We start from the raw sequence: 25,332 nt of genomic DNA on the forward strand, positions 1-25,332 counted from the left end.
CAATCATGCTGATTTTTTTTATCTTTGCTAGGAATTGAGTCTAGGGTTTAATACGTGCTATATATATTCATACACACACATATATACATATACATGTGTGCATATATATATCTACCCCCTTGCTTCTGGTATGAAAGATGTAAGATTTATAGGCCAGAGTGATAGAATAAGTAGGGTATTTGCTTTGCACAAGTCAACCAGGCTTGATTCTCCAAGTTCCCATATGTTTCCCCAAGCCTGCTAGAAATGCCTCTGAGTGTGGTCCAAAAAAAAAAAAAGATGTAAGGTCTAGCAACAAGATAGAAACCCCTAGGATCAGGAGTCAAGAATCAATCCCTAGGGACCAGAGAGATAGCACAGCAGTGTTTTGCTTTGCAAGCAGCCGATCCAGGACCTAAGGTGGTTGGTTCGAATCCCGGTGTCCCATACGGTCCCCGTGCCTGCCAAGAGCTATTTCTGACCCAGGACTATCCCTGAGCACTGCCAGGTGTGGCCCAACCCCCCCCCCCCAAAGAATCAATCCCTAAACGGGGTGAGGGAGCCAGAGCGGAGGCACAAGCAGAAAGGCATCTGCGTTGCATGCACAAAAGAGCCTAGGACGGACCGAGGTTTGACACCCCCAGTGTCCCATATGGTCCCCCCCCCCCCAAGCCAGGAGTAAACCCTGAGCGGTCACCAGATGTGGCCCCTCAAAAAAAATAACAATAAATAACAAAAACAATAAAATAAAAACCCCTAGTCAGTAAAGATATTCCTAATCCTGCCTACATTTAGAAATAGACAATGATAATGAATAGATCACCTTGTTTTCAAGAACTGAATCAGCTGGTATTTCTTTAGCCTTGTCATTTTCTTTGTCGTCTTCTTCTGAGCCTTCAGTTTCTGTAGGGAAAAAACCCTCAGTAATGTAAATACTAAGGATATCTTCTGTCAGAAATTCCAACCAGGTTGGACAGGTGAGATGCTCAGCCAAGTCCATTATTAACTGAACTTTATAATAAACGTAAAACCTATTGTTACCATCAACTTTAGATGTTATAGACTTAAAACTCATCTATCTTGGAGCCAGTGATATAATACAGCTACTAGGTAGAATGCTACTGCATATGATCAATCCTGAACATGGCCAAGAGTGACAGGATCCTGAGTGCAAAGCCAGCAGCAACACCTAAAATTTGATGAAATACATATATTTGGTTTTGTTTTTGGGTCACACCCAGCAGCGTTACCCCTGCCTCCGTGCTCAGAAATCACTCTTGGCAGGCACAGGGGACCATAGGGGATGCCAGAATTTGCACCACCATAGCCTGGATTGGCTGCGTTCAAGGCAAATGCCCTATACCACTCTATTCGCTCTGGCCCAAAAACAAAAAATATTTTTGGGCCACACCTGGTGGTGCTCAGGGGTTACTCCTGGCTGTCTGCTCAGAAATAGCTCCTGACAGGCACAGGGGACCGACCATATGGGACACCGGGAATCAAACCAACCACCTTAGGTCCTGGATCGGCTACTTGCAAGGCAAACACCACTGTGCTATCTCTTCGGGCCCAACAATATTTTTTTTAAAGCTGTTGAGTGGCTATGATTTCAACCTTCAAATCTGTCAAGGGCCTATAAGTGTTCCTCTCATAAAGTGAGACTAGATCTTTGGAAGCCTTAGGCAGTGTTCATTTAGGTCACTTGTTACATAATACTAATAGTCTAAGAAGTTAGCAAAAACTGACATTCCAATTTATTTAGAGTAGCACTCAAGACTTACTTTCCCTCAGCAGAGCTGTTGGGAGAAAAAGCATAGCCTTCACTCTCCAACTCTCACCAACAGCCATGTCAAATTCCAGCCAGTTCTAACAGAAGAACTTGGGTGAGCATTACCACGTCAGTTATTTTAATCCACTAACATGTTAATATTTGTAACCATATCACACCATCTTGATAAACAGGCCAACTGCCTAATAAGAAAAGACTTCAAATAATCTGCTATATGTTCAAGTTCAGATCATCAGTGATCATGACTACTTGTTACTAATAATGCGTAAATTGGGTATAAAATGCCTACCTCTAAAGTCTTCCATTAAATAATTCTTATTCCAGCAAGAGTTCAAATATTATCTCCTAACAACCAGGACTGAAGGGACGTAAATATGTCAATTAAGTTTTAGAGCCAGGGGGCCGGAGAGATAGCATGGAGGTAGAGTGTTTGCCTTCCATGCAGAAGGAAGGTGGTTCGAATCCCAGCATCCCTGAACCTGCCAGGAGCGATTTCTGAGCATAGAGTCAGAAGTAACCCTTGAGCTCCACCGGGGGTGACCAAAAAAACAAGTTTTAGAAATAAGACAAAAAGGGGCTGAAGAGATAGCACAGCGGTTGGTGTTTGCCTTGCACGCAAAAGGATGGTGGCTCGAATCCTGGCATCCCCGGAGCCTACAGGAGCAATTTCTGAGCATAGAGCCAGGAGTTACCCGAGTGCTGCAGGATGTAACCCAAAAAAAAAAGAAAAAAGAAAAGGAAGAAAATATGAAAGAAATAAGACAAAAAGCCTTACCAGCAGCTGCAAGTTATAAACTAACTTCCAAACAAACAAGTGGCTCACTTTTCTTCTACTGACTAATGTAGCAGTTGTGACTTATATATCCCTACAAAAACAAACAAGTGGCTCACTTTTCTTCTACTGACTAATGTAGCAGTTGTGACTTATATATCCCTACAAAGCAACACATATTACCTCTCCATATACAATCATTATGTGAGACTGAATGACCCCCCCTTCAAAAAAAACCATCATACATCAGAACCCCTGAGCATCACCGGGTGTGGCCACACAAAAAAAAATTTTGGCCTTCTATAAGTTGAACTCTTAAGACTTGATTCACTTTGTGTGTGTGTGTGTGTGTGTGTGTGTGTGTGTGTGTGTGTGTGTGTGTGTGTGTGTGGTTTTTGGTATAGAACACCCGTTTAATCCCAAGTCTAAGCACTCCTGAAAACCCTAGTGCCACTTGAGGTGCCCTCAGCAATCCCTCAGAACGCAGGGTCCTAGCAACACTCAGGCCCTTAAATTTAACTGCAGGCCATCAACCCAGATAACCACTGGGCCCCCCCCCCCCAAGTTGACCAAGAAATCTCTGCTGTCTAATGAAGTGGAGAAAAGTTGCTATTTACTGTAGGTGAGGATAACTTTAAGAATACACTCTAGGGGCCGGAGAGATAGCATGGAGGTAAGGCATTTGCCTTTCATGCAGGAGGTCATCGGCTCAAATCCCGGCATCCCATATGGTCCCCCGTGCCTGCCAGGAGCAATTTCTGAGCCTGGAGCCAGGAATCACCCCTGAGCACTGCTGGGTGTGACCCAAAAACCACAAAAAAAAAAAAAAAGAAAAAAGAAAAAAAAAAAAAAAGAATACACTCTAGGGGGCCAGAGAGATAGCATGGAGGTAAGGCATTTGCCTTTCATGCAGAAGGTCATCGGTTCGAATCCCGGCGTCCCATATGGTCCCCCGTGCTTGCCAGGAGCAATTTCTGAGCATGGAGCCAGGAGTAACCCCTGAGCACAGCCGGGTGAGACCCAAAAACCAAAAACCAAAAAAAAAAAAAAAAAAAAAAAGAATACACTCTAGAACCCTAATCCTAACCCTAAGAAAAGTAAGAAAGAAAAAAAATTTAAAAAAATAAAAAAGAATACACTCTAGCAGGTGCTTGCACCTTATACATGGTCAACCTGGGCTCATCCCTGGCATCACATGTGGTGTTTCCCCTTAGCCCCATCAGTGACCCCTAGCAATGCCAGAAGCCTTCAGCACAGCCAGGTGTTTAAAAATATATATATAGAAACAATGACTGACATATTTAGGGTATGTGACTTACTGTTTGACCTGAATGGTTTACTAAGGCTAAATAAAAATAATATATAGAAACAATGACTAACATCACATTTAGTGTATGTATGACTTACTGTTTGACCTGAACAGTTTACTAAGGCTAAATTTACATCGTATTACTAATGTATTATTTTCTAATTAAGTTACTTGTGATTCAAAAAGTCTACCCTTAAAACCCAACAAGAGCCAGAACAAGATAGTGAGTAGGTGTGTTTTGCCTTGCATATAGTCCCCATCCACGTTTCATCTCCAAAAATCCATATGGTCCCTGGTTCCCCAAGCACTGTCAGGATTAATTCCTGAGTGCAAATCAGGAGCAACCCTTGAGCATGTCAGGTGTGCACCAAAAATAAAAGATAGGGAGCCAGAGAGATAGCACAGTGGTAGGGCATTTGCCTTGAACACAGAAGGATGACGGTTCAAATCCCAGCATCCCATAAGGTCCAATGTGCCTGCCAGGTGCGATTTCTGAGCATAGAGCCAGGAGTAACCCAAGTGCTGCTGGGTGTGACCCGAAAACAAACAAACGTAAAACAAATTAATAGGAGCTAACAGATCTTTTTATATAAAATGTGTCCATTATTAATATCAGACATGGGAAGTTTGTTTTTTGAGAAATTTAGTTTCGTGCTTTTTTTTTTTCCATAAGGAATTCTTAAAAAGTCCTATTTACTTCTAATTAATAAGCTGTGGCTGTAATGCAGGGACCTGCACATTGGTAAGTTTCCAAGAATAAACAGCAAATCCCGATACTGGTATTTTAAGAGAACTCTTAAAGCAGTCTGGCAATTATATCAAGAATATACCTGTGAGTATTAATATCAATGTTAGATGAACCTTTTACAGCAGAATCCTCAAATGATAGCACAACTTAAGGCAGACAAGCCCATATATGTAATTAGTAGAGGCTAGAGGCTTATATTCTCAATGAATGTATCAACCAATAGGCCAATACTACACAAAACTATTCCACCACCTTGTAATCAATTTAGCAGCGAAAGCAAGCATAAAACGAAGGGTGCAAACAGCAAGCAAATTAGAGGTTATCCAAATGATTACACACTAGCGTGAATAAGCCTCTGAACAGTTTCTGAAGACTATGAGAGGAACACCAGAATTACAGAATTTTACATACTGGTGGTAACTTCATTTAAATGGCATGCCTGTTTAAGTGTATCAACTGGGGATTCTACTGCTCTGATCCTGCTTTCTAAAGCAGAAAAAAAAAGGAACCAAGTGAACGTTTTAAAAAAGAAATCCATAGGCATGCAAGTGAACATCCATTCAGCATTCTCTGCCAGCCTAGTCCACTATTCTCTACTATTCCAACCCCTGATACTTTTTATAATCCACTTTTATTGGCTAGTATATGGCACAAGTTACTGATTGCTAGCCAAGTCTCACAAATGAGAAGCCTATTTTGCAGTTAGTAAAAGCGTTAGTTTATAAGCCAGCTAAGACTTGCTCATATCCTTCTTTAAATTATGCCAATGTTTTGGCCCTATTCAAATCCAAAGGCAGACGGAAAATTCTGAATGGAAGGCTGACTTTACCCATGATTAGTGAGTCAAATCCAGAATATACTCCACCCACTGCAGCTCTTTCATATCCCATGTTACCTTCACCCTCTTTCATCTGTTCTTCTCTTTCTTCTGTCTCTTCATTAGCAGCTAGCTTAACTTTGTCTTCAGGGGATTTCTCAGTAGCCCCTTGTGCTAACTTTGTCTCAACCCCATCTCCAGCTGCCTCAGTTTCTTCTACAGACAACTTAGTTTCCTGGCTAGAAACTATTTCTGCCCTGACCTCCTCTAATCCTGTACCATTCTTTGTTTCTGTAACTCCAGCAGAAATATCTGACTCCAGAACAGTCTGATCTCCATTAACTATACAATCCTCAGGGAGAACTATGGTTTCCTGCCCCGGCTTCTCAACCATTTCTGATTCAACTCCTGGAGCTTCTATCATCACTTCTGGTGACTCTTCAGCAGTTGCTTCTTGCTGGAGCATCTGTTCAAAAACAACCTTTTCTGGCTCATTTTCAGAAGTTGTTACCGGTACATTTAACTCATCACAACCCACATCAACTGTTCTATCTACAGACTTTGTTTCTACCTCCACTGTAATGCCCTCCTTTTCTAAATTCCCAACAGGCTGCTCTTTTGAGGCTTCTTTTGGCTGCTCCTCTGTGCTTACAAGTACTTCTGCCTGCTTTTCCTGAACTCCTTTTACAATGTATTCTTCTTGAACATCAGTACCAGATAGTGGTTTTCCCTCTTCAGCTTTGGGTACTTCCAGTTCTGACTTCACAGAAGTGATGTCAGCCATCTTCAATCCTCCTGATGATGTTCCTTTTGCCTCTTCAATGGTTTGATTTAACTGATCTGGAGTTGATTCCAATTTTCCTAGTAGTTCCTCTGAAGGCTCATTTACTTCCATTTCTTCTCTTTCACACTTCTCCATTTCGGTCTTCTGTTCTTTATCAATTTCAGGCTTTACTAGAGTCTTGTCTTCTAGTTTTTTTGCTTCATTTTCTTTCAGGGCGTCAAAAACCTGTTCTCTCAACTCTTCCCTTGCTTCCTCTACATGGTTAAAGAACATGAAGCATAAACATGTCTTCGAGTTTAATGATAAAGGAATAAATTGGAAACTAAAAATGCATACCCTTTAAACCCTTCAAACAACCTAGCTTAAGCTTTAGCAGATGACCTAAAAACTATCTACCCCTTAGAAAAGAGAAAAAAATCCCAGCTAGCAGCTTACTGCAAACTCCTTAAATATTGTTTTACTTGAGCATTTTAATTATTGGTTAGCTAAAAGATGCCAAGCTTTTAAAAGATGCCAAGGTTCCTTTTAAACACTAGAAACTTCCAGCCAATATTTAAGAAAAATTCAAGTTACAAAGTCAGGATTACTACTCCTTGAACACATACCAAAAGAAAAAAAGGAAAAAAAAAAGAAAAAAAAAAAAGAAAAAAGAAAATGCTCCAAAAACAATGCTATTAAAGTAATTCAGCAGCTTAAAAGTTGACACCGGATTATTATATTTAAGTATCAAATATATTTGGATTAAGTTATCCTTTTATAAAAGTCTGCTGTTAATTTCAATGACTGGCTACCTCTAATGTAGTCACCACTAAATATATAAGGAGGCAGGTGCCACTAGAGGCATCTTCTTATAAGAGAGATGCCCTATTCCCATCAATGTGCACAAGAAATAAACGTTGCAGCTTGAGAACCACATGCAACTACACATACCATCTACGTTATCATTATTTTCTACCAGAGATTCATCTTCTGCTTTGTCTCCTTCCTCCTCTTCCACCTGCACACCTTCCAGGGCATTTCCCAACACACCATTCTCCATTCTAGGAGAACAAAAGAAGAAAGCACAAGTATGATGATGGCTGGGACCTAACAGTTTTATGAAAGAAATTATGTTCTATATTATAAAATAAAGGAACAAGTGCAGAAACTCTTTAAGTTTTAAGTTTCTTTTACTACATCTAAACAGATTACAAAGTAAGAGCAGTAAGGGTTATATAAGCATATCCTACCATCTAGCTATCTGAAAAGCAATATTTTGTCAAAGGATCTAGATCAGGGCTAGAGAGATAGTAAATAAGGGTTAAGGTATATGTGGCTGTTCTGGGTTTGATCCTAGACACCATAATAAACACTGCCAGATTTGGCCCCAAAATAAAATAATACATTTTTTAAAAGCATTCCTCTTTTACTAATTTAGATCGTTATTTCCCAACTTCACAGTCATTGGACACTTCTCTATTATCACCAAACAATCCAGCAAAGTTTGCATACATCCCCAAAAAGCACTGATGAGGCTCAAGCACTGTTAGAACAGGTATCATCAGGAAATGGTTCCCAGGTCCCCTAGTGCTGCTAGTTAAGCCAAATGAAAATGATTATTCAGTAGCCAGAGTGAAAGCACAGCGGGTAGGGCATTTGCCTTGAACAGACTACCCAGGATGGACCTGGATTCGATCCCTGGCATTCCATGTATCTGTGCTTGCCAGGAGCGATTTCTGAGCATAGGGCCTGGTGTGCCACCCCACCCCACCCCACCCCCAAATTACTCAGGGGGTCAGAGCGATAGCAGTGCTAAGGCATTTGCCTTACACAGGACCAAACCAGGTTCAATCCCCAGGATCCTATATTATCACCAAAGCCTGCCAGGAGTGATTTCTGAGTGCAGAGCCCTGAGTGTGGCCCTAAAACCAATTTTAAAAAGAGATGAAGTTGATAATAGATTATTTGCCAGTTTTAATACTCTCAAATGCTCTCAATAAATAAATCAAATCCAGTAAGAAAATAAATGCCTACCGTTATTTCCAATAATTCTACTTACTAGGGCTACAGCTACTATAGCTGAATGCAAAAGCTTCCTGTACTAGCTCCAGCCCCTAATTAGGGCTATTTTCAAAAGCCCTAAGTGATAGCACAGCAAGTAGGGTGTTTGCCTTGCAAGCAGCAGACCCAAGTTCAATCCTGACATCCCTGACCCTGCCAGGAGTGATTTCTGAGCGCAGAACAAGGAGTAACCCACGCGCTGCCAAGTGTAACCCATAAAAAGGAAACTACTTTTAAGTTTTAACTAGACATTCTCACAAGCTAATATTTTCAAAACTGTCCTTCATCCTTGTTAAAGATGATTGGAGGGCCAAAGCATTAGAAGAGCAGGTAGGGCACTTGCTTTGCAGATAACCAGCCAAGGTTTTATTCCCAGCACCCCACTAACCACTACCAGCGGTAATCCCTGTGCAGTCAGGAGTAAACCCTGAACACAACCAGGTCTGACCCAAAAACCAAAACAAAACAGCATAAAAGACATTGTAATAATACTCAGAGACAATAGAGATGAGGGCTGAAAGGAATGGCCCACAATATGAAGCTTACCATGAGTGGTGAGTGCAATCAGAGAAATAACTACACTACATTAACAAGTATCATGACATGAGAGACATAAATAGAATATGTCTCAAATACAGGCAGGGGAAGGGAGGAAAGAGTTTGAGGACAGGGCATGGATGGTGGGGATGTTGCACTAGTGAAGGGGTATTCTTTTTCATGACTGAAACCCAACTATAAACATGTTTGTGATCATGGTGCTTAAATAGATATTAAAAAAATAAAAAATAGCGGACTGGAGCAATAGTACAGTGGGTAACGCATTTGCCTAGTATTTGGTAGATCTGGGTTCAATCCCGGGATCCCAAAGGGTCCGGGTCTGACAGGAGTAATATCTGAACACTGCTGGGTATGGACCAAAAAATAAAATAAAATAAACCAGCAAAGATGAATGGGTGTAAATGAGAACATAATTAAAGATGCTCTGTAAGGTCAGAAAAAATAGTAAAAGGGATTAAGACACTTGCCTCAAAACAAATTTTAAAAAGATGGCCAGAGAGATAACATTAGGAATTAAAATTATGACACCTGTTTTATAAATGGCTAGTTTGATTCAGTTTCTACAACCACTAGGTGTGGCCCAAAAGTAAGTTTTTGTTTTCTATATATAATTTGTAAATGGAAACAATTTGGGAGGGGGTGTTTTGTCTTGCTTTGGGACCACCCTGGTGATGCTGTCTCTACATTCAGAAATTATTCCGGGGGCTGGAGAGATAGCATGGAGGTAAGGCGTTTGCCTTTCATGCAAGAAGTCATCGGTTCGAATCCCAGTGTCCCATATGGTCCCCCGTGCCTGCCAGGAGCAATTTCTGAGCATGGAGCCAGGAGTAACCCCTGAGCACTGCCGGGTGTGACCCAAAAAAAAACCACAAAAAAAAAAAAAAAGAAATTATTCCTAGTCATACTATGTGATACCAGGGATCAGAACCCAGGAAGTAGTATGTTAAGTTAAGCATCCTACCCACTATAATGCATGCCCCAGCCATAGGAATACAATCTTGGCTTATATTATATTCAAAAAATGAAAACATGGGGGCTGGAGAGATAGCAGGGCATTTGCTTTGCATGCAAAAGGATGGTGGTTCGAATCCTGGTATCCCTTATGGTCATGTCCCATCCCCTTCCCTGCCTCTCCCTAGTCTGCCAGGACTGAGCATAGAGCCAGGAGTAAACCCTGAGCGCTGCCGGGTGTGACCCTGCCCCCCAAAAAAGATGGGGAGTTGGAGAGACAGCAAGCAGTAGGGCATCTGTCTTGATGCTGCCAACCCAGGACAGACCGGTGGTTCAATTCCTGGCATCCTATATGGTCCCTGGAGTTTGTGATTTCTGAGCACAGAGCCAGGAGTAATCAATCCTTGAGCGACACCAGGTGTGACCCAAATACATCAAAATGAAACAATATAGCAGGTAGGGAACTTGTCTTGCTAATAGCTAAACCAGATTGTACCCTAGCACTCCATATACTGTCAGAACCAGGAATAAGCCCTGAGCAGTGCTGGGTGTGTCCCCAAGCAAAAACAAAAGGAAAATAACTTCCATCATTGGGAGACAGAGATAAAATATAGCCAGCAGTGATTGCCTTACTTAACACAAAACCAACCACAGTTTAATTCCCAGCACACATCTATATATGGTCTCTGAAGCTGCACTAGAAGTGATCCCTCTGCAAAGAGCAAAGGGCAAGCCCACCGCCCTAAACCAGAAACATCAGTATTTATTTTAGTTTCTTGGACCCTACTAAAGCAAGTCTCAGCTCCTATAAAATTTCAAATTCAATAAACACTAGCAAACAATCTTTTTTTTCGGGCCACACCCGTTTGATGCTCAGGGGTTACTCCTGGCTAGGCGCTCAAGAAATAGCCCCTGGCTTGGGGGGACAACTGTGGTCTCGATCTTTCCTTGGCTAGCGCTTGCAAGGCAGACACCTTACCTCTAGCACCACCTCGCTGGCCCCACAATCTTTTTTAAACATCTTTTTTTTTTTGTTTTTGTTTTTGGGTCACACCCGGCAGTGCTCAGGGGTTATTCCTGGCTCCAGGCTCAGAAATTGCTCCTGGCAGGCACAGGGGACCATATGGGGCGCCGGGATTCGAACCGATGACCTCCTGCATGAAAGGCAAACGCCTTACCTCCATGCTATCTCTCCGGCCCCTTAAACATCTTTCTTAAAGGTGATGCACATCTTACTCAAGGCTGGAGCGACAGCACAGTAGGTGTGGCATTTGTCTTTCAAGTGGCCAACCTGAGTTTGATCCCCCAAATCCCTTTATGTTACCATGCACTGAGTGCCGCCAGGTATAGCCTCAAAACCAAAAAAAAAAATCTTAAAAACTGCAGCTTAAAAGACATACCTTGCCAACTCCAAAAGTGATTTTCCATAGAAAAAGAAGGCTTCACCACATTCATTAGCCGTTTCTCCATACTTCTTACCTCTATAAAGAAAACAAATACACTGATATAAAACAACATTTAGGCTAAAGCATTTATTTCTAATTCTAGTTCTTTAAATATCAAGTGACACCAGTATGTGAATCCTTCTAGAAAGACCCCCTCCATACTTTCCAAACCAAGGTCTTAAAATACATGTATGATGGGTTCAATCTCTTCCGAGTTGGCCTATCTAGACACAGTCTAAGGAGCATATCCCCTGGGCACTATCAAGTCATCCCTGAACTGAAAGCCAGAAACAGACCTAGTACTACATAGAAAATCTGAAGGTGAATGAAAAGGAATGCAATGTTTATGTCACCTGTTCTTTACTGATATAGGGGCCAGAATAACAGTACAAAAAGAAGGGAATTCGCCTTGCATGCAGGACGGTGGTTCAAATCCCGGCATCCCATATGGTTCCCCAAGTCTGCCAGGAGCAATTCTGAGCACAGAGCCAAGAGGAACCTAAGAACTGCCAAGTATGATCCAAAAACCAAAAACAATAAAATAGTTATTGGGAGTACACCATGTAGTTGGCCTTGCACACAGACAACTATATGGTTCCCCCAAATAACAAGGAATGACTGCTGAGCTCAGAGCCAGGAGTAACCCAAGCACCACCAGGTAATCCGCTGCCAAAGTTTTTGATAGATGTTTTCCATTCAATGTTCCAAATACTCATCTATCCACAAGTGTTCATTCATTTCCCACCACTAAATTGCCCAGTTACTCCTCCTCATCCAACCCCTTCCCCCAAAGCATGGCTCTATGGCAGATACTTTTCTTCTTTTTCTTTTAGGCACATGGTCTACCGTACTGTTGCAGAAGGGGTATCATAATACACATCACTTTACTTCCTTTCAATTTGTAGTTCTTATCCAGAATGACCACTTTAAACCAAAAAAAAAAAAAAAAAAAGAAGCAAAAAAGGGGCCGGGCGGTGGCGCTAAAGGTAAGGTGCCTGCCTTGCCTGCGCTAGACCGCGGTTCGATCCCCGGTGTCCCATATGGTCCCCCAAGCCAGGAGCAACTTCTGAGCACATAGCCAGGAGTAACCCCTGAGCGTTACCGGGTGTGGCCCAAAAACCAAAAAAAAAAAAAAAAAAAAGAAGCAGAATGACCACTTTATTGTCATCGTAGTCCTTTTTTTTTTTAACCTTTTTGGATTCTGGACCATACCCAGCAGTGCTCAGGGGTTATCCTGGCACTGCACTCAGGTTAGACTCCTGGTAGGCTCATGGAACCATGTAGAATGCAGAGTATCAAACAAAGGTTGTTAGATATGCAAGGCAAACATCTGTACCCACTGTATTATCATTCCAGTCTTCTGTCTTTTTTTTTTTTTTTTTTTTTTTGGTTTTTGGGCCACACCCGGCAGTGCTCAGGGGTTACTCCTGGCTGTCTGCTCAGAAATAGCTCCTGGCAGGCACGGGGGACCATATGGGACACCGGGATTCGAACCAAACACCTTTGGTCCTGGATCGGCTGCTTGCAAGGCAAACACCGCTGTGCTATCTCTCCAGGCCCCCAGTCTTCTGTCTTAACTGCACTTCCTATCAATTCTATTGTCTTTGGGTATTTTCTCATATTATGGGTGGGGCTTGGTTGTTTTTATATCCTACAAGTAAGTGACCCTTCTATGTCTGTTCGTCTCCTGAAATCATGATACTGTCTATCCATATAGGCAAATCTGATTTTCATGGCTTTGTTTTCCTAATAGCTGTAGTATTTCAATGTGTACCAAAGCTTCTATATTGATTTTTCTGTTCTCAGACACAAATTATTCCAGAATCAGGCTATTGTAAATAGTGCTGCAATGATCATTGGGGTGGCAAGCACTTTTTCTGCATTATTTATGGGTACCTGGAATATATTCCCAAGAGTCTACGTTTAACTATTAATAACTAAATTTTAAGTTATATTTTCCTCTATACAATGACAATATTACAAACTCACAAATGGCTAAGTTCATCCTCTCTACATGGTGATTTGGATTCATTGTATGGTACCAATTACTACCTGGTTTGTTTCTCATCTCCCCAACAGAGCCAGTAGAGGACGCTAAGCACTGTTGGATGACATTCCGCCACCAAATAAAAGCTATGTTATGTCATAAAAGCATTTTAAAGGGCTGGAGAAGTCAAGTGCATCTTTGCATGCAAAAGGTTCAAATTTGGGACCAGAGATAGAACAGCAGGTAAGGCATACAGCATAGATTTAAGGGAAGATGGATAACACGGACCTGGGTCCTTGCCTTGCACAAATTCAACCCTGGTTCAATCCCTAGGCTCCCTGGTTCTATCCACAAGAGATCACAATGCAGAGCCAGGAAAAAAAAAATCCTGACATCAATTACCAGGTGTAATCCCAAAAGAAACAAAAAACCTCCTAAAGTGGGAGAGTAGAGGACCCAGAACGGTGTCACAAGGAGTTAAGAAGTCTGCCTTGGGCCCCAAGAGATAGCACAGCAGCGTTTGCCTTGCAAGCAGCCGCTCCAGGACCAAAGGTGGTTGGTTCGAATCCTGGTGTCCCATATGGTCCCCTGTGCCTGCCAGGAGCTATTTCTGAGCAGACAGCCAGGAGTAACCCCTGAGCACCACCCAGTGTGGCCCAAAAACTAAAAACAAACAAGAAAACAAAAACAAAAAGACAATAAAAGTCTGCCTTGCTGGTGCTAGGAGATTTCGATTCCTCCTTGCATCCCATATGGTCCCCCCAAGCCAGGAACGATTTGAGTGCATACCCAGGAGTAACCCCTGAGCATCACTGGGTGTGACCCAAAAACAAAAAAAAGGGGGGGGGGGAGAGTAGAAGTAGAAGGTGCTTAAATATGGCCAAACACATTTCAAACGGTGAAATATAGTCCTCAACCAAGCTACCCAAGTTGAGTGCCCTTACCAAAAAATTCAGAATCCAGGGCTTGAGAGAGAACTCAGTAGACTGAACTGAGCCAGCTAGGGCCACATAGTCCCCTGAGCACCATCAAGCAATTTAGGGAGTTAGGATGAGCAACTGATCTCAAAAACCAGAAGAGGAGGGGAAGATTCTAGAGCCCATGAAGTAACTCCAGGGTTAGTGTACATGTAATGAATGCAAGAGATCCTGATTGAGAGCTAAGAGTAAACCAAGTACTATCAATTAAGGTCAACTAAAAAAACTACACCTCAGATTTATACTATTTTACATCCAAGACAACTGTCACCCCACCCTAGGCAAAATATTAATATTACCTAATGGTCAGACCCTCCCACATCTGGGAGGGGTCTATGAAAGGTAACAAAGGTGTTGCCTAGGGGGTGAGAGGGGAATTCAGGGAGATTCAGGAAGAAGCTTCAGCTGAGGTAGATAGCAGGGCAAGGAGACAGGTTTTAAATACAGGGCAATTTAAGAGGCTGCTTAAAAGGTTAGCCTAGAAGCCACACATAAGGCAGACGTATGATTAATAAAAGTTTCATGTCTCCTGACTACTAACTACTGACTGCTTGTGGGTCATTTCCTCGCTGCTACCCTAAACTTTTTTTTTTTTTGGTTTTTGGGTCACACCCGGTGGTGCTCAGGGGTTACTCCTGGCTGTCTGCTCAGAAATAGTTCCTGGCAGGCACGGGGGACCATATGGGACACCGGGATTCGAACCAACCACCTTTGGTCCTGGATCGGCTGCTTGCAAGGCAAACACCTCTGTGCTATCTCTCCGGGCCCTACCCTAAACTCTTGAGACTGGCTGGAAAGGGATGCAGGCACCCAGGCTGGCCAGAAAGGCCTCACCATCCATCCACCATCATCCAACAACCATCAAAGACTTATATATTAAGTCAACAACCGTGCATATTAAAATACTAAATAGTTAACGCTTTTACCTTTAGCACATAAGTTAGAATCCCCAGTTTTAAAAGATCAAAGTGGTTGGGGCCGGAGAGATAGCATGGAGGTAGTGCATTTGCCTTGCATGCAGAAGGTTGGTGGTTCGAATCCCAGCATCCCATATAGTCCCCGAGCCTGCCAGGAGCATCCTGTCCGGGGTAGGCAGCATGCAAGGCACCCTTCCACTGTGCTATCATTCCAGTCCAACGTTAATTTTTTAGTAAAATTTCATCTCAATTCTGTTTGTGTGTGTGTAATCAAGTAAGAAACAAATGTTTAGGGGCCACATATAATAAACACAGTGGGGTAGGGCGTAGCCAATCCAGGGTCATTTCTGAGCAGAGCCAGGAGTAACCCCTGAGCGCTGCCAGGTATGAACCAAGAGAGAGAGAAGAGAGGGGGGAGGGGAGAGAGAGAAGAGGGGAGAGAGAGGGGAGAGAGAGAGAGAGAGAGAGAGAGAGGGGAGAGAGGGAGGGAGAGAGAGAGAGAGAGAGAGAGAGAGAGAGAGAGAAGAGAGAGAGACCGACCCCAGTGTTTACAACCACTATTGATAATGTTAGAAGAAATTAGCTCAGGCCAAACAAATCACAATCCGAAAAGTTATTGACTTAGGATCTCTAACATTACTTTTGATCTCAGTTCCTAAGTACATTATAATCTTTATTTTTTTTAACTTTATTGACTGATTTTTGGGTCACACCCAGTAGTGCTCAAGGTAGTGCTCCATAGTGCTCCTGGCTCTGCACAGAGACATCGCCCCTGGCAGGCTGGGGGACAATATGAAGTGATTTATGGGATGCCAGGAATCAAACTGGGTCTTTTCCAGGTTGACCGCATGCAAAACAAACACCCTAATGCTATCTCTCTGGCCCCTATAATCTTTGTTTAAAATAATCACTTTGAGGGTTTGGAGAGATAGCATAGCAGTAGAGCCTCTGCCTTGCACACAGAATGGTGGTTCGAATCCCAGCATCCCATGGCCCCCACCAGGGAATATTTCTGAGCGCTGCCGGATGTGATCCAAAATAATAAATCTAAAAAAAGTAAAATAATCACTGGGCTAGAGCTAGAGCATAGCTGGAGGGCATTTGTCTTGCAGCAGCAGATCCAGGACAAACGTCAGTTCAATCCCCAGCATCCCATATGAGCCCAGAGCCAGGAGCGATTTCTGAGCTCAGCTAGGAGTAACCAGAGTGTCACTTGGTATTACCAAAAAAAAAAAAAATAGGGGGCTGGAGCAGTAGCACAGGCCATAAGGCCTTACATGCACTAGGCTAGGACAGATCACGGTTCGATTCCTCCATTGTCCCATAAGGTCCCATCAAGCCAGGGCTGATTTTTGAGCATATAGCCAGGAGTAACTTGAGTGTCACCAGGTGTGGTCCAAAAGCCAAAAAAAAAAGGGGGGGGGGGGCGGAGAGATAGCATGGAGGTAAAGTGTTTGCTTTGCATGCAGAAGGTCGGTGGTTCGAATCCTGGCATCCCATATGGTCCCGAGCCTGCCAGGAGTGATTTCTGAGCATAGAGCCAGGAGTAACCCCTGAGCACTGCCAGGTATGACCCAAAAACCAAAAATAAATAAAGATAATAAATAAAATAACCACTTTGAGGATCGGAGTGATAGGACAGTGGTAGAGCATATTTGCCTTGCATGCGGCTAACCAGGACAAACCACAGTTCAATTCCCAGCATCCCATATGGTCCCCGGAGCCTTCCAGGAGTGATCTCTGAGCACAGAGCAGGAGTAACCTGAGCGCACCCTGGTGTGACCCAAAAATCAAAAATAAAATCACTTTGAAAATAAAATAATTAGGGCCTGGAGAGATAGCACAGCGGTGTTTGCCTTGCAAGCAGCCAATCCAGGACCAAAGGTGGTTGGTTCGAATCCCGGTGTCCCATATGGTCCCCCGTGCCTGCCAGGAGCCATTTCTGAGCAGACAGCCGGGAGTAACCCCTGAGCACCTCCGGGTGTGGCCCAAAAAAAAAACAAAAAAAGAAAAAAAAAAGAAAAGAAAATAATCGCTGAGGGCCAGAGTCACTTTTGGGACCAGATAGTTCAGCAGATAAGGTCCTAGCACTGCCAGAAGTAATCCCTGAGTTCAGAAGTAAACTCTTTTTTTTGTTTTGTTTTGTTTTTTGGGTCACACCTGGCAGTGCTCAGGGGTTATTCCTGGCTCCAGGCTCAGAAATTGCTCCTGGCAGGCACAGGGGACTATATGGGGCCCCGGGATTCGAACCGATGACCTCCTGCATGAAAGGCAAACGCCTTACCTCCATGCTATCTCTCCGGCCCCAGAAGTAAACTCTTGAGCATGGCTAGGTTAGGTGTGGCCTGAAAACAAACAGGAATGGGAGTGATAGCAAAGTGGGTAGGGCATTTGCCTTGTAGAAGGTGAACCCAGGGCTCAGAGAGAGAGCACAGTGGCGTTTGGTTTGCCTTGCAAGCAGCCAATCCAGGACCAAAGATGGTTGGTTTGAATCCTGGTGTCCCATATGGTCCCCCGTGCCTGCCAGGAGCTATTTCTGAGCAGACAGCCAGGAGTAACCCCTGAGCATCGCCGGGTGTGGCCCAAAAACAAAAACCAAAAAAAGAAATTTGTGAACCCAGATTTGATCCCAGGAATTTATATGGTCCTTGGAGCCCACCAGGAATGATTCCTGAACAAAGAGACAGAAAAGTAACCCCTGAGCACTGCTGAATATGATCCAACAAAACATCCAAGAACCCATACAACAAAAAACCTATTACTGTGTTCTTTTCCCCTTTAAACAACTTTAAGAGGCGGAGGGATAGCACAGTTATTTGCCTTCCATGTGGAAGGCCTGGGACAGACCAGGGTTCGATCCCTGGCATCCCATATGGCAGAGCCTGCCAGAAGCAATGTCTGAGCGCAGAGCCTGGAGTAACCCGAGCGTTGCCAGGTGTGAGCTAAAACCCTAAATAAATAAATAAATAAATAAATAAATAAATAAATAAATAAATAAATAAATAACTTAAGTCAAGTTCATTTGGAACATACAATTAGATGGTAACAAAATATAGTACTTACAAAAGACTAGCTGCTTCCTGGAATGCATTGACAGCTCCTGGAATATCCCCCATTACCAGATGTTTCTGTCCTAAACCCAGCAGTTTCTTTGCTTCACTATCCACATCCAGACTGCAAGAAAGTTATTTTGTGTCGTAAATTTTAAAAACTTTTAAAGATCTGCTATTTATATAATAGTTTTCTTTAATTCCTTAAGCCTTTCAACTATTGATCTGATTTTGCTATTTACAACTGTAACAGCAAAAAATCCCAAAGACAAAACATTTTCAGAAATGCCTTCTCTTAAAGCCTATATATTGAATGTTTTTATGTATTTTTCTAATTTAACAAAAGTAATCATTAAAGCAATAAATACTAAGGCCAAGAAAAAAAAGATGTTTTAAATAGGTGAAAAGGCACTCATGAACTTTAAGACAATTTAGTAATTTACATAAATTCAGATAGATCTATGTAATAAAACTAGAGCCAACATGACTTCACGTTCCAGAGGCTGTATACAAGCTTTCTAGAATTCTAAGATTTTTATGGGGCCGGAGTGGTGGTGCAAGTGGTAAGGCTTGTCCACACTAGCCTAGGACAGACTGTGGTTTGATCCCGAGTGCCATGTGATCCCCCAAGCCAGGAGCTCAGAGCCAGGAATAACCCCTGAGCGTTATCAGGTGTGGCCCAAAAAAAAAAAAAAAAAAAAAAAAAAAAAAAAAAAAAAGTTGGGGCAGGTGAGGTGGTGCTAGAGGTAAGGTGTCTGCCTTGCAAGCGCTAGCCAAAGGAAGGACTGCGGTTCGATCCCTCTGCATCCCATATGGTCCCCCCAAACCAGGGGGGATTTCTGAGGGCTTTTTGGGTGTGGCCCAAAAACCCAAAAAAAAAAATTGTACGCCAACCTTCACCAGTGCAACTTTCCCACCACCAGAAAACTTAATACTGGTTTTTTTTTTTGGTTTTTTTTTTTTTTGGTTTTTGGGCCACACCCGGCGATGCTCAGGGGTTATTCCTGGCTGTCTGCTCAGAAATAGCTCCTGGCAGGCACGGGGGACCATATGGGACACTGGGATTCGAACCAACTACCTTTGGTCCTGGATTGGCTGCTTGCAAGGCAAACGCGGATGTGCTATCTCCCCGGGCCCAAAACTTAATACTTTTAAGAAAAATGTAAAAGGGGGCCGGAGAGAGAGCATGGAAGTAAGGCGTTGCTTTTCATGCAGAAGGTCATTGGTTTGAATCCCGGCATTCCATAAGGTCCCTGAGCCTGCCAGGAGCGATTTCTGAGCATGGAGCCAAGAGCGGGCGGGTGTGACCCAAAAACCAAAAAAAAAAAAAAAAAAAATATCTAGGGGCCAGCAGGGCGCTAGAGGTAAGGAGTCTGCCTTACCAGCGCTAGCCTAGGACGGACAGTGGTTCGATCCCCTGGCGTCCCATATGGTCCCCCAAGCCAGGAATAACTTCTGAGTGCATAGCCAGGAGTAAACCCTGAGCTTCACAGGGTGTGGCCCAAAAACAAACAAAAAAATCTAAAAGGATGCAAATCAAGTGTCTACCTTTTAGTCTTCCCAATTCACTGTTTTTGTTTTGTGTGCCATACCCAGCAGTTCTCAGGTTTACTCCTGGCTCTGTGCTCAGGTTTAAGTTTAACTCTTGGTGTTCAAGAGACTGATCATAGGCAGTAACAGGGATCAAACCAGATTGGTCACATGTAAAATTAGCATCTGAACACCTTTATTAAGCCTTTCAACATATTAATATGTTATTGGATTCAATTCCTGACACCCCATATTGTTCCCCAAAAGCACAGCCAGGAGTAATTCCTAAATGCAGTCAAAAGAATAACCTCGGAGCCGGGGAGATAGCATGGAGGTAAGGTGTTTGCCTTGCACGCAGGATGGTGGTTCAAATCCCAGCATCCCATATGGTCCCCTGTGCCTGCCAGGAGCAATTTCTGAGCAAAGAGCCAGGAATAACCCCTGAGCACTGCCGGGTGTGACCCAAAAACCAACCCCCCCCCCAAAAAAAGAATAACCTCTAAACATCACTAAGTGTGGCCCCAAAACAAAACACAAAAAAACTAAGCAATGACCAGATTAAATGCCAGTCAGGCCTGCATTCTGAATAGAAGTTAAGTAACATTTCAATTTTGCATTTTAATTAAATGCAAACTACTTTTGACATTGCTATCAGGACTCTATTACTTTATATATATAACAAATGCCTTAATCATCTTACCTCTCGATTTTTTCTGTTGAGGTCGACGGAGCAGGAGTTTCTTCTTCAATTCTGTAAGAAAACAAAAGTAAACATCTTAAGACTAGAAATTAAGTCTCTTTGGGGCCAGAGTGATAGCACAGTGGGTAGTTTGCCTTGCATGTGGCCAACCCAAGTTCAATCCCCAACATCCCATATGGTTCCCCCCCCAAGCCTGCCAGGAATGATTTCTTAGCTCAGAGCCAGGAGGAACCTGAGTGCCACTGGATGTGGCCCCCATAAAAATTAGATTTATAATATACTTGTGGGGAAATTTTAGCGTCAGGTACTGAACCCAGGACCTCAAACATGCAGGGGAAGAACTGGAGCAATAGTAAAGTAGGTAGGACATTCACCTGGGACACAGCTGCTCCAGGTTTGATCCTGGCATCCTGTATGGTTCCCCTTAACCTACCAGGAGTAACCCAACTGATGCCAGCTTGTGGAGCCTCCTCCTAAATAAAACCCATGCAAAGGGTAAGTTCCACCACTAAACTACAATACATCCCTGGTCAAGATTTATATATTTATTACTTTCTTCTGAGCTCTCCCCTCCCTTTGATATCATTTTTTTGTTTGTGGTGTTATGTGATTATTGAAATAGGTGACTAAAAATTTGGGACACTATGGTCCCAAATATGTGTTGGTATTTTACAGTATAAAGCATGGCTAGATCATAGTACTGCATCATTTGGCCCAGCAGGGTTATTACTGCGAGGAAGTGAACCCTGAAACCCCAGTATTGCTTGAGAGATCGCCAAAAAATATAAAAGTAGCATCATGCTAAACTCAGTATTTAATCACTGCAATTTTCATCAAGTTTTCACTTTAGGGGCAGGAGCGATAGAACAGTGGCAGGGCATTTGCCTTGGAAGCATCTGACCCAGGACACACCCACGTTCAATTCCTGGCATCCCATATGATTCCCAGAGCCTGCCAGGAATAACCAGAGTGCAGAGACAGAAGTAACCCAAGTCAGAGTCACAGGTGTGACCCAATAAAAATTTAAAAAGGAGGGGACCGGAGAAATAGTATGGAGGTATGACACGTTTGCCTTGCATGAAGAAGATGGTTCGAAAGCCGACGTCCCATATGGTCCCACGCCTGCCAGGAGCGATTTCTGAGCATAGAGCCAGGAGTAACCCCTGAGCACTGCTGGGTGTGACCCAAGAAACAAAAAAAAAAAAAATTTAAAAAGGGACTGGAGCCATAATTCAGCAGGTAGGACATTTGCCTTGCACAAAGCCAATTCAGGTTTGATCCCAGGCATCTCATATGGTTCCCAGCACCCGCCATTAGTAATTTCTGAGTACAAAGCCAGGAGTAGGGCCTGGAGAGATAGCACAGTGGCGTGGCATTTGCTTTGCAAGCAGCCAATCCAGGACCAAAGGTGGTTGGTTCAAATCCCGGTGTCCCATATGGTCCCCCATGCCTGCCAGGAGCTATTTCTAAGCAGACAGCCAGGAGTAACCCCTGAGCAATGCTGGGTATGGCCCAAAAACAAAACAAAAGCAAAAAAAAAAAAAAAAAAAAAAAGCCAGGAGTAACCACTGGTGTGCCTCCCCCAAATAAAACCCAAGATCTAAGCAGGGACACACACTCCCTCAAATCCAGCTTTACCCAAAATAGACTGCCCTAATTCCATTTTCCCTACACCCACCCTCCCTTTTGAGATGTAAAAGACCACCTAGACTTCAATAGGTACTTTTGTCTGTTATCTATCCCCTCCCCAAATGGATGGAGCCTATACATTAAAAATTTGCAGGAGGGGCTGGAGAGAGCATGGAGGTGAGGTGTTTGATTTCATGTAGAAGGTCATTGGTTCAAATCCTGGCATCCCATATGGTCCCCTGAGCCTGGAGTGGAGCCAGGAGTAACTCCTGAGCACTGCAGGGTGTGACCCAAAAGAAAAATTTTTGCAGAAGATTGGAAGAAAGATTTGCAGTGCAAGACAAGGTTGGCTCTCAGTCCATGGGGCCGGGAGACCTCTGACCCCCATGCTTTTCTCCTTTATGGCAGTTTTGTTTTCTTAATACACTAAGGCCCTGCTTCAGACCTGTACTGTTCACCAGGGGTTGGATATGGGCGAGTGGAACCTAGACAGGGCTGTCTGAAGTCACTTATTTGACTGACTTGTTTTTTAACTAATACAAAGTTTGGGCAACTAAGCCAAAAATCAGTACAACCTGTAAAACCTCTTATTGAGCTTTCTCCTTTGTCCAGTCTACAGAACAAACTACCATCTTTTGTAATGAACAAAAGAATGCCAGGTGTGGTACAGTGATAAGAGTACTTGTCTTGCAAATGAGCAGCCACAAAGAGTACCTAGTGTGAGGCAAAAGTATAGCCCAACCCACCTCCCCCACTCCTCCAAAATGCTAAGAGCAAGGACTTTGAAAGATAATAGAACTGAATCCTGATAAGCCCCATCAGCATCATAGGCAATGGCCCTGGGACCTACCAAGCACCACCACACTGCATGGTAGGCCTCATAAGCACTGCTTAGGAGCTCTCCCAGTAAACAAAAAATAAAATGAAAAAAGAAACATTCTAATATCTAAATATTAAATACAGAAAGCTCATTAAGTTAGAAAGGTAGATGAGGCACTGCCTTGCATAAAGACAAACCTGGTTGGATCTCCAGCACCACATATAGTCCCTAGAGTCCCAGGGGGCATCTCAAGCGCAGAGCCAGGAATAAACCCTAACCCAAAAGCCAAAGGAAAAAAAAAAAAAAAAAAAAAAAAAAATAGAATATCCCCTTAGCATCCTTTGACAGGGCAATGGGAAGATAACCTAAGAGCACAGGGACAACTAAACCTGGGGAGATAGACCTAGAAGAGGAAAAATAATTTTTTGTTTGTTTTTGGTTTTTTGGGTTTTTTTTTGGTTTTTGGGCCACACCCGGCGGCGGTGCTCAGGGGTCACTCCTGGCTGTCTGCTCAGAAATAGCTCCTGGCAGGCACGGGGGACCATATGGGACACCGGGATTCGAACCAACCACCTTTGGTCCTGGATCGGCTACTTGCAAGGCAAACACCGCTGTGCTATCTCTCTGGGCCCGAAAGTAATTTTTTGTATTTTTTTGCTTTTACCAACGTGTTTCCCTTCACTTGTCCCATACACCTAAACGTGAGTGGCTCTGCGCTTTTATTTTTCTTTTAAAGCAATTATTCCTTCGGGTCCTACCACTCGCTTCACGCCTCCCACATGCCTAGCCTAGCCAGGGGCGCTCCACTCCACCTCAAGCCGGGTGAAGACGACGACGCTAAGCCAAGCCATTCCCCCCAACAAGCAGCCACCACGTCTGTCTCTCGCCGGCAGTCCTGAAAAGTCTGAAAAAATTCCCAAAGCACCCCCCCCCCGACCACATGGACCAAAACCCGGGGGGAGGGGAGCGAAAACCTAAAAGGCTCGGGAACCCCCAAGGTGCGAGGGAGGGGGCAACCCCTTCACCTTCACAGCGCGCCGCCCAGACGCCGGGAGCTCGAGCGGCCGCCGCGCGGCGCCGCTGAACCACAAACAATGGAGTTTTCCCGCCTCCCGGAGGCCACGCCCCCGGCTCCACAGACGGACGCCCGCCCGGCGCAGGCAGCGCACGAGGCCACGCCCCCGAGTCGTGACCACGCCCTCAAGCTATGGTCACGCCCCTTCCTCGTGCAGGCTCGGGCTTTTTTTTTTTTTTCTTTTCCTCCTTTTTGGCGCCAAACCTGTGCCTATTCCCGGCTGGTCTGTGGAGGCGACGGGACGGCTGGGAGCGCCGGGGCGGGCGGGCAGTGGAGTGCGAGCGGGGGGCGGGGGGGGAAGCGAGGCGAGGCAGCGCGACGCGGCGCGCCCGGGCTCCGCCTCCTCACCGAGAGTCCCGGGCCCGGGAGAGGAAGGAGAGGGAAAGGCGATGGAGGCTCACACAGCCGCCGCGGCCCCCGGCAAGATGGCGGCCGCGAAGGGGAAAATAAAAAAAAAAAAAAACCGGGCAGGGGGCGGCCGGCGTTCTCTTCAGACAGAACTGAGGCAACCCTTTCCCCCTCACACACACACACGCGCGCGCGCGCCAGTCTGAAGCAAAGCCCGTCCGCGCCACCCCGGCCGCTCGTCGCCTCCTTGCTCTCCTCGCCACCCACCCACAGCCCCGCTTACTGGTCGGCTGAGACCAGCTCCGCGTCGGCGGCGGCGGCTGTGGATTCCGCAGCCATCGTGTCGACAAGCCCCTGTGGAGACGAGCCCGCGCGGGAGACTGCGCGACCTGTGAGGAGAAAGGAAAAGCGTGGAATAGAGCTCCCACACACCGCCGAGCCGCCAACAGAAAATGGCAGATTGGCGACTCCGCGCGGCGCCGGCCCGCTTTTATAGCCGCGTACCTGGCCACGCCCACCCACATCCGGGTCCGCCCCCTGGGTTTAAAGAGCCCCGGCTCGGCGCCGCCCAGTCCCAGAGTGGCCACGCCCCCTTCCCCCCCCCCCCACGGCTGGTTCCCCTGAGGCGCCTCCTTGAGCCGCTCTCGCTCCCCGTCTCCTCCCCCCTCACAGCCGCGTCCCGCTTCCCTACAGGGGTCGCGGAAGGAGAGCGGGAGTTTTGGGCGCCCAACTCCTGGCTGGGAGTTGTCGTCGTCGGCTCACGGCTTCCACACACGAAGGCGCCGCTTCGTGCGTGACAGGCCCCCAGGTGCGGACGTGAGGGCCGCAGTCCCTTCCTCTCAGGCGTGGTAACGGATGGAGCGCCAACGGCTCGAAGCGGTCTCGGAGACCGACGCGCGGGTCGGAATTCCGGCGCCTCAGCAACAGTGACGCCCACCCCCCCTCCCCAGAGTGCTTCTCCGCGATTGGCTCCCTCGGAAAGGCCCGCGCTCCGTTCAAAGCTGCGCCTCGGCCCCGCCCCCCTCGCCGCTGCCCCGCCCAATGAGGGAGGGCGTAAGGCGGGACTTGAGGCGGAAAGGCGGGCGAATTAGCCAATCGCGAGGCAGG

At 45.0% G+C, this 25,332-nt stretch overlaps 1 protein-coding gene across 2 annotated transcripts in view; it reads right to left on the reverse strand.

Moving 5' to 3' along the window:
* NASP (nuclear autoantigenic sperm protein) overlaps positions 1-24,627 on the reverse strand; it is a 32,264-nt gene extending 7,637 nt beyond the window's left edge. Inside the window, exons 1-7 of one of the 2 annotated variants that reach the window (XM_049774839.1) lie at positions 24,509-24,627; positions 20,354-20,404; positions 18,137-18,247; positions 11,148-11,228; positions 7,129-7,238; positions 5,493-6,452; positions 803-882 (exon numbers count right to left, since the gene is read on the reverse strand). In XM_049774839.1, coding sequence (XP_049630796.1) covers positions 803-882; positions 5,493-6,452; positions 7,129-7,238; positions 11,148-11,228; positions 18,137-18,247; positions 20,354-20,404; positions 24,509-24,564 — 1,449 coding nt within the window. In that variant the 5' untranslated portion in view covers positions 24,565-24,627. The remainder of the gene's footprint in view (positions 1-802; positions 883-5,492; positions 6,453-7,128; positions 7,239-11,147; positions 11,229-18,136; positions 18,248-20,353; positions 20,405-24,508) is intronic. The other variant, XM_049774837.1, reaches the window with a different exon arrangement.
* Between the last annotated feature and the right edge of the window lie 705 nt (positions 24,628-25,332).

This window comes from Suncus etruscus, chromosome 6 (assembly GCF_024139225.1).
Source record: "Suncus etruscus isolate mSunEtr1 chromosome 6, mSunEtr1.pri.cur, whole genome shotgun sequence".
NCBI lineage: Eukaryota > Metazoa > Chordata > Mammalia > Eulipotyphla > Soricidae > Suncus > Suncus etruscus.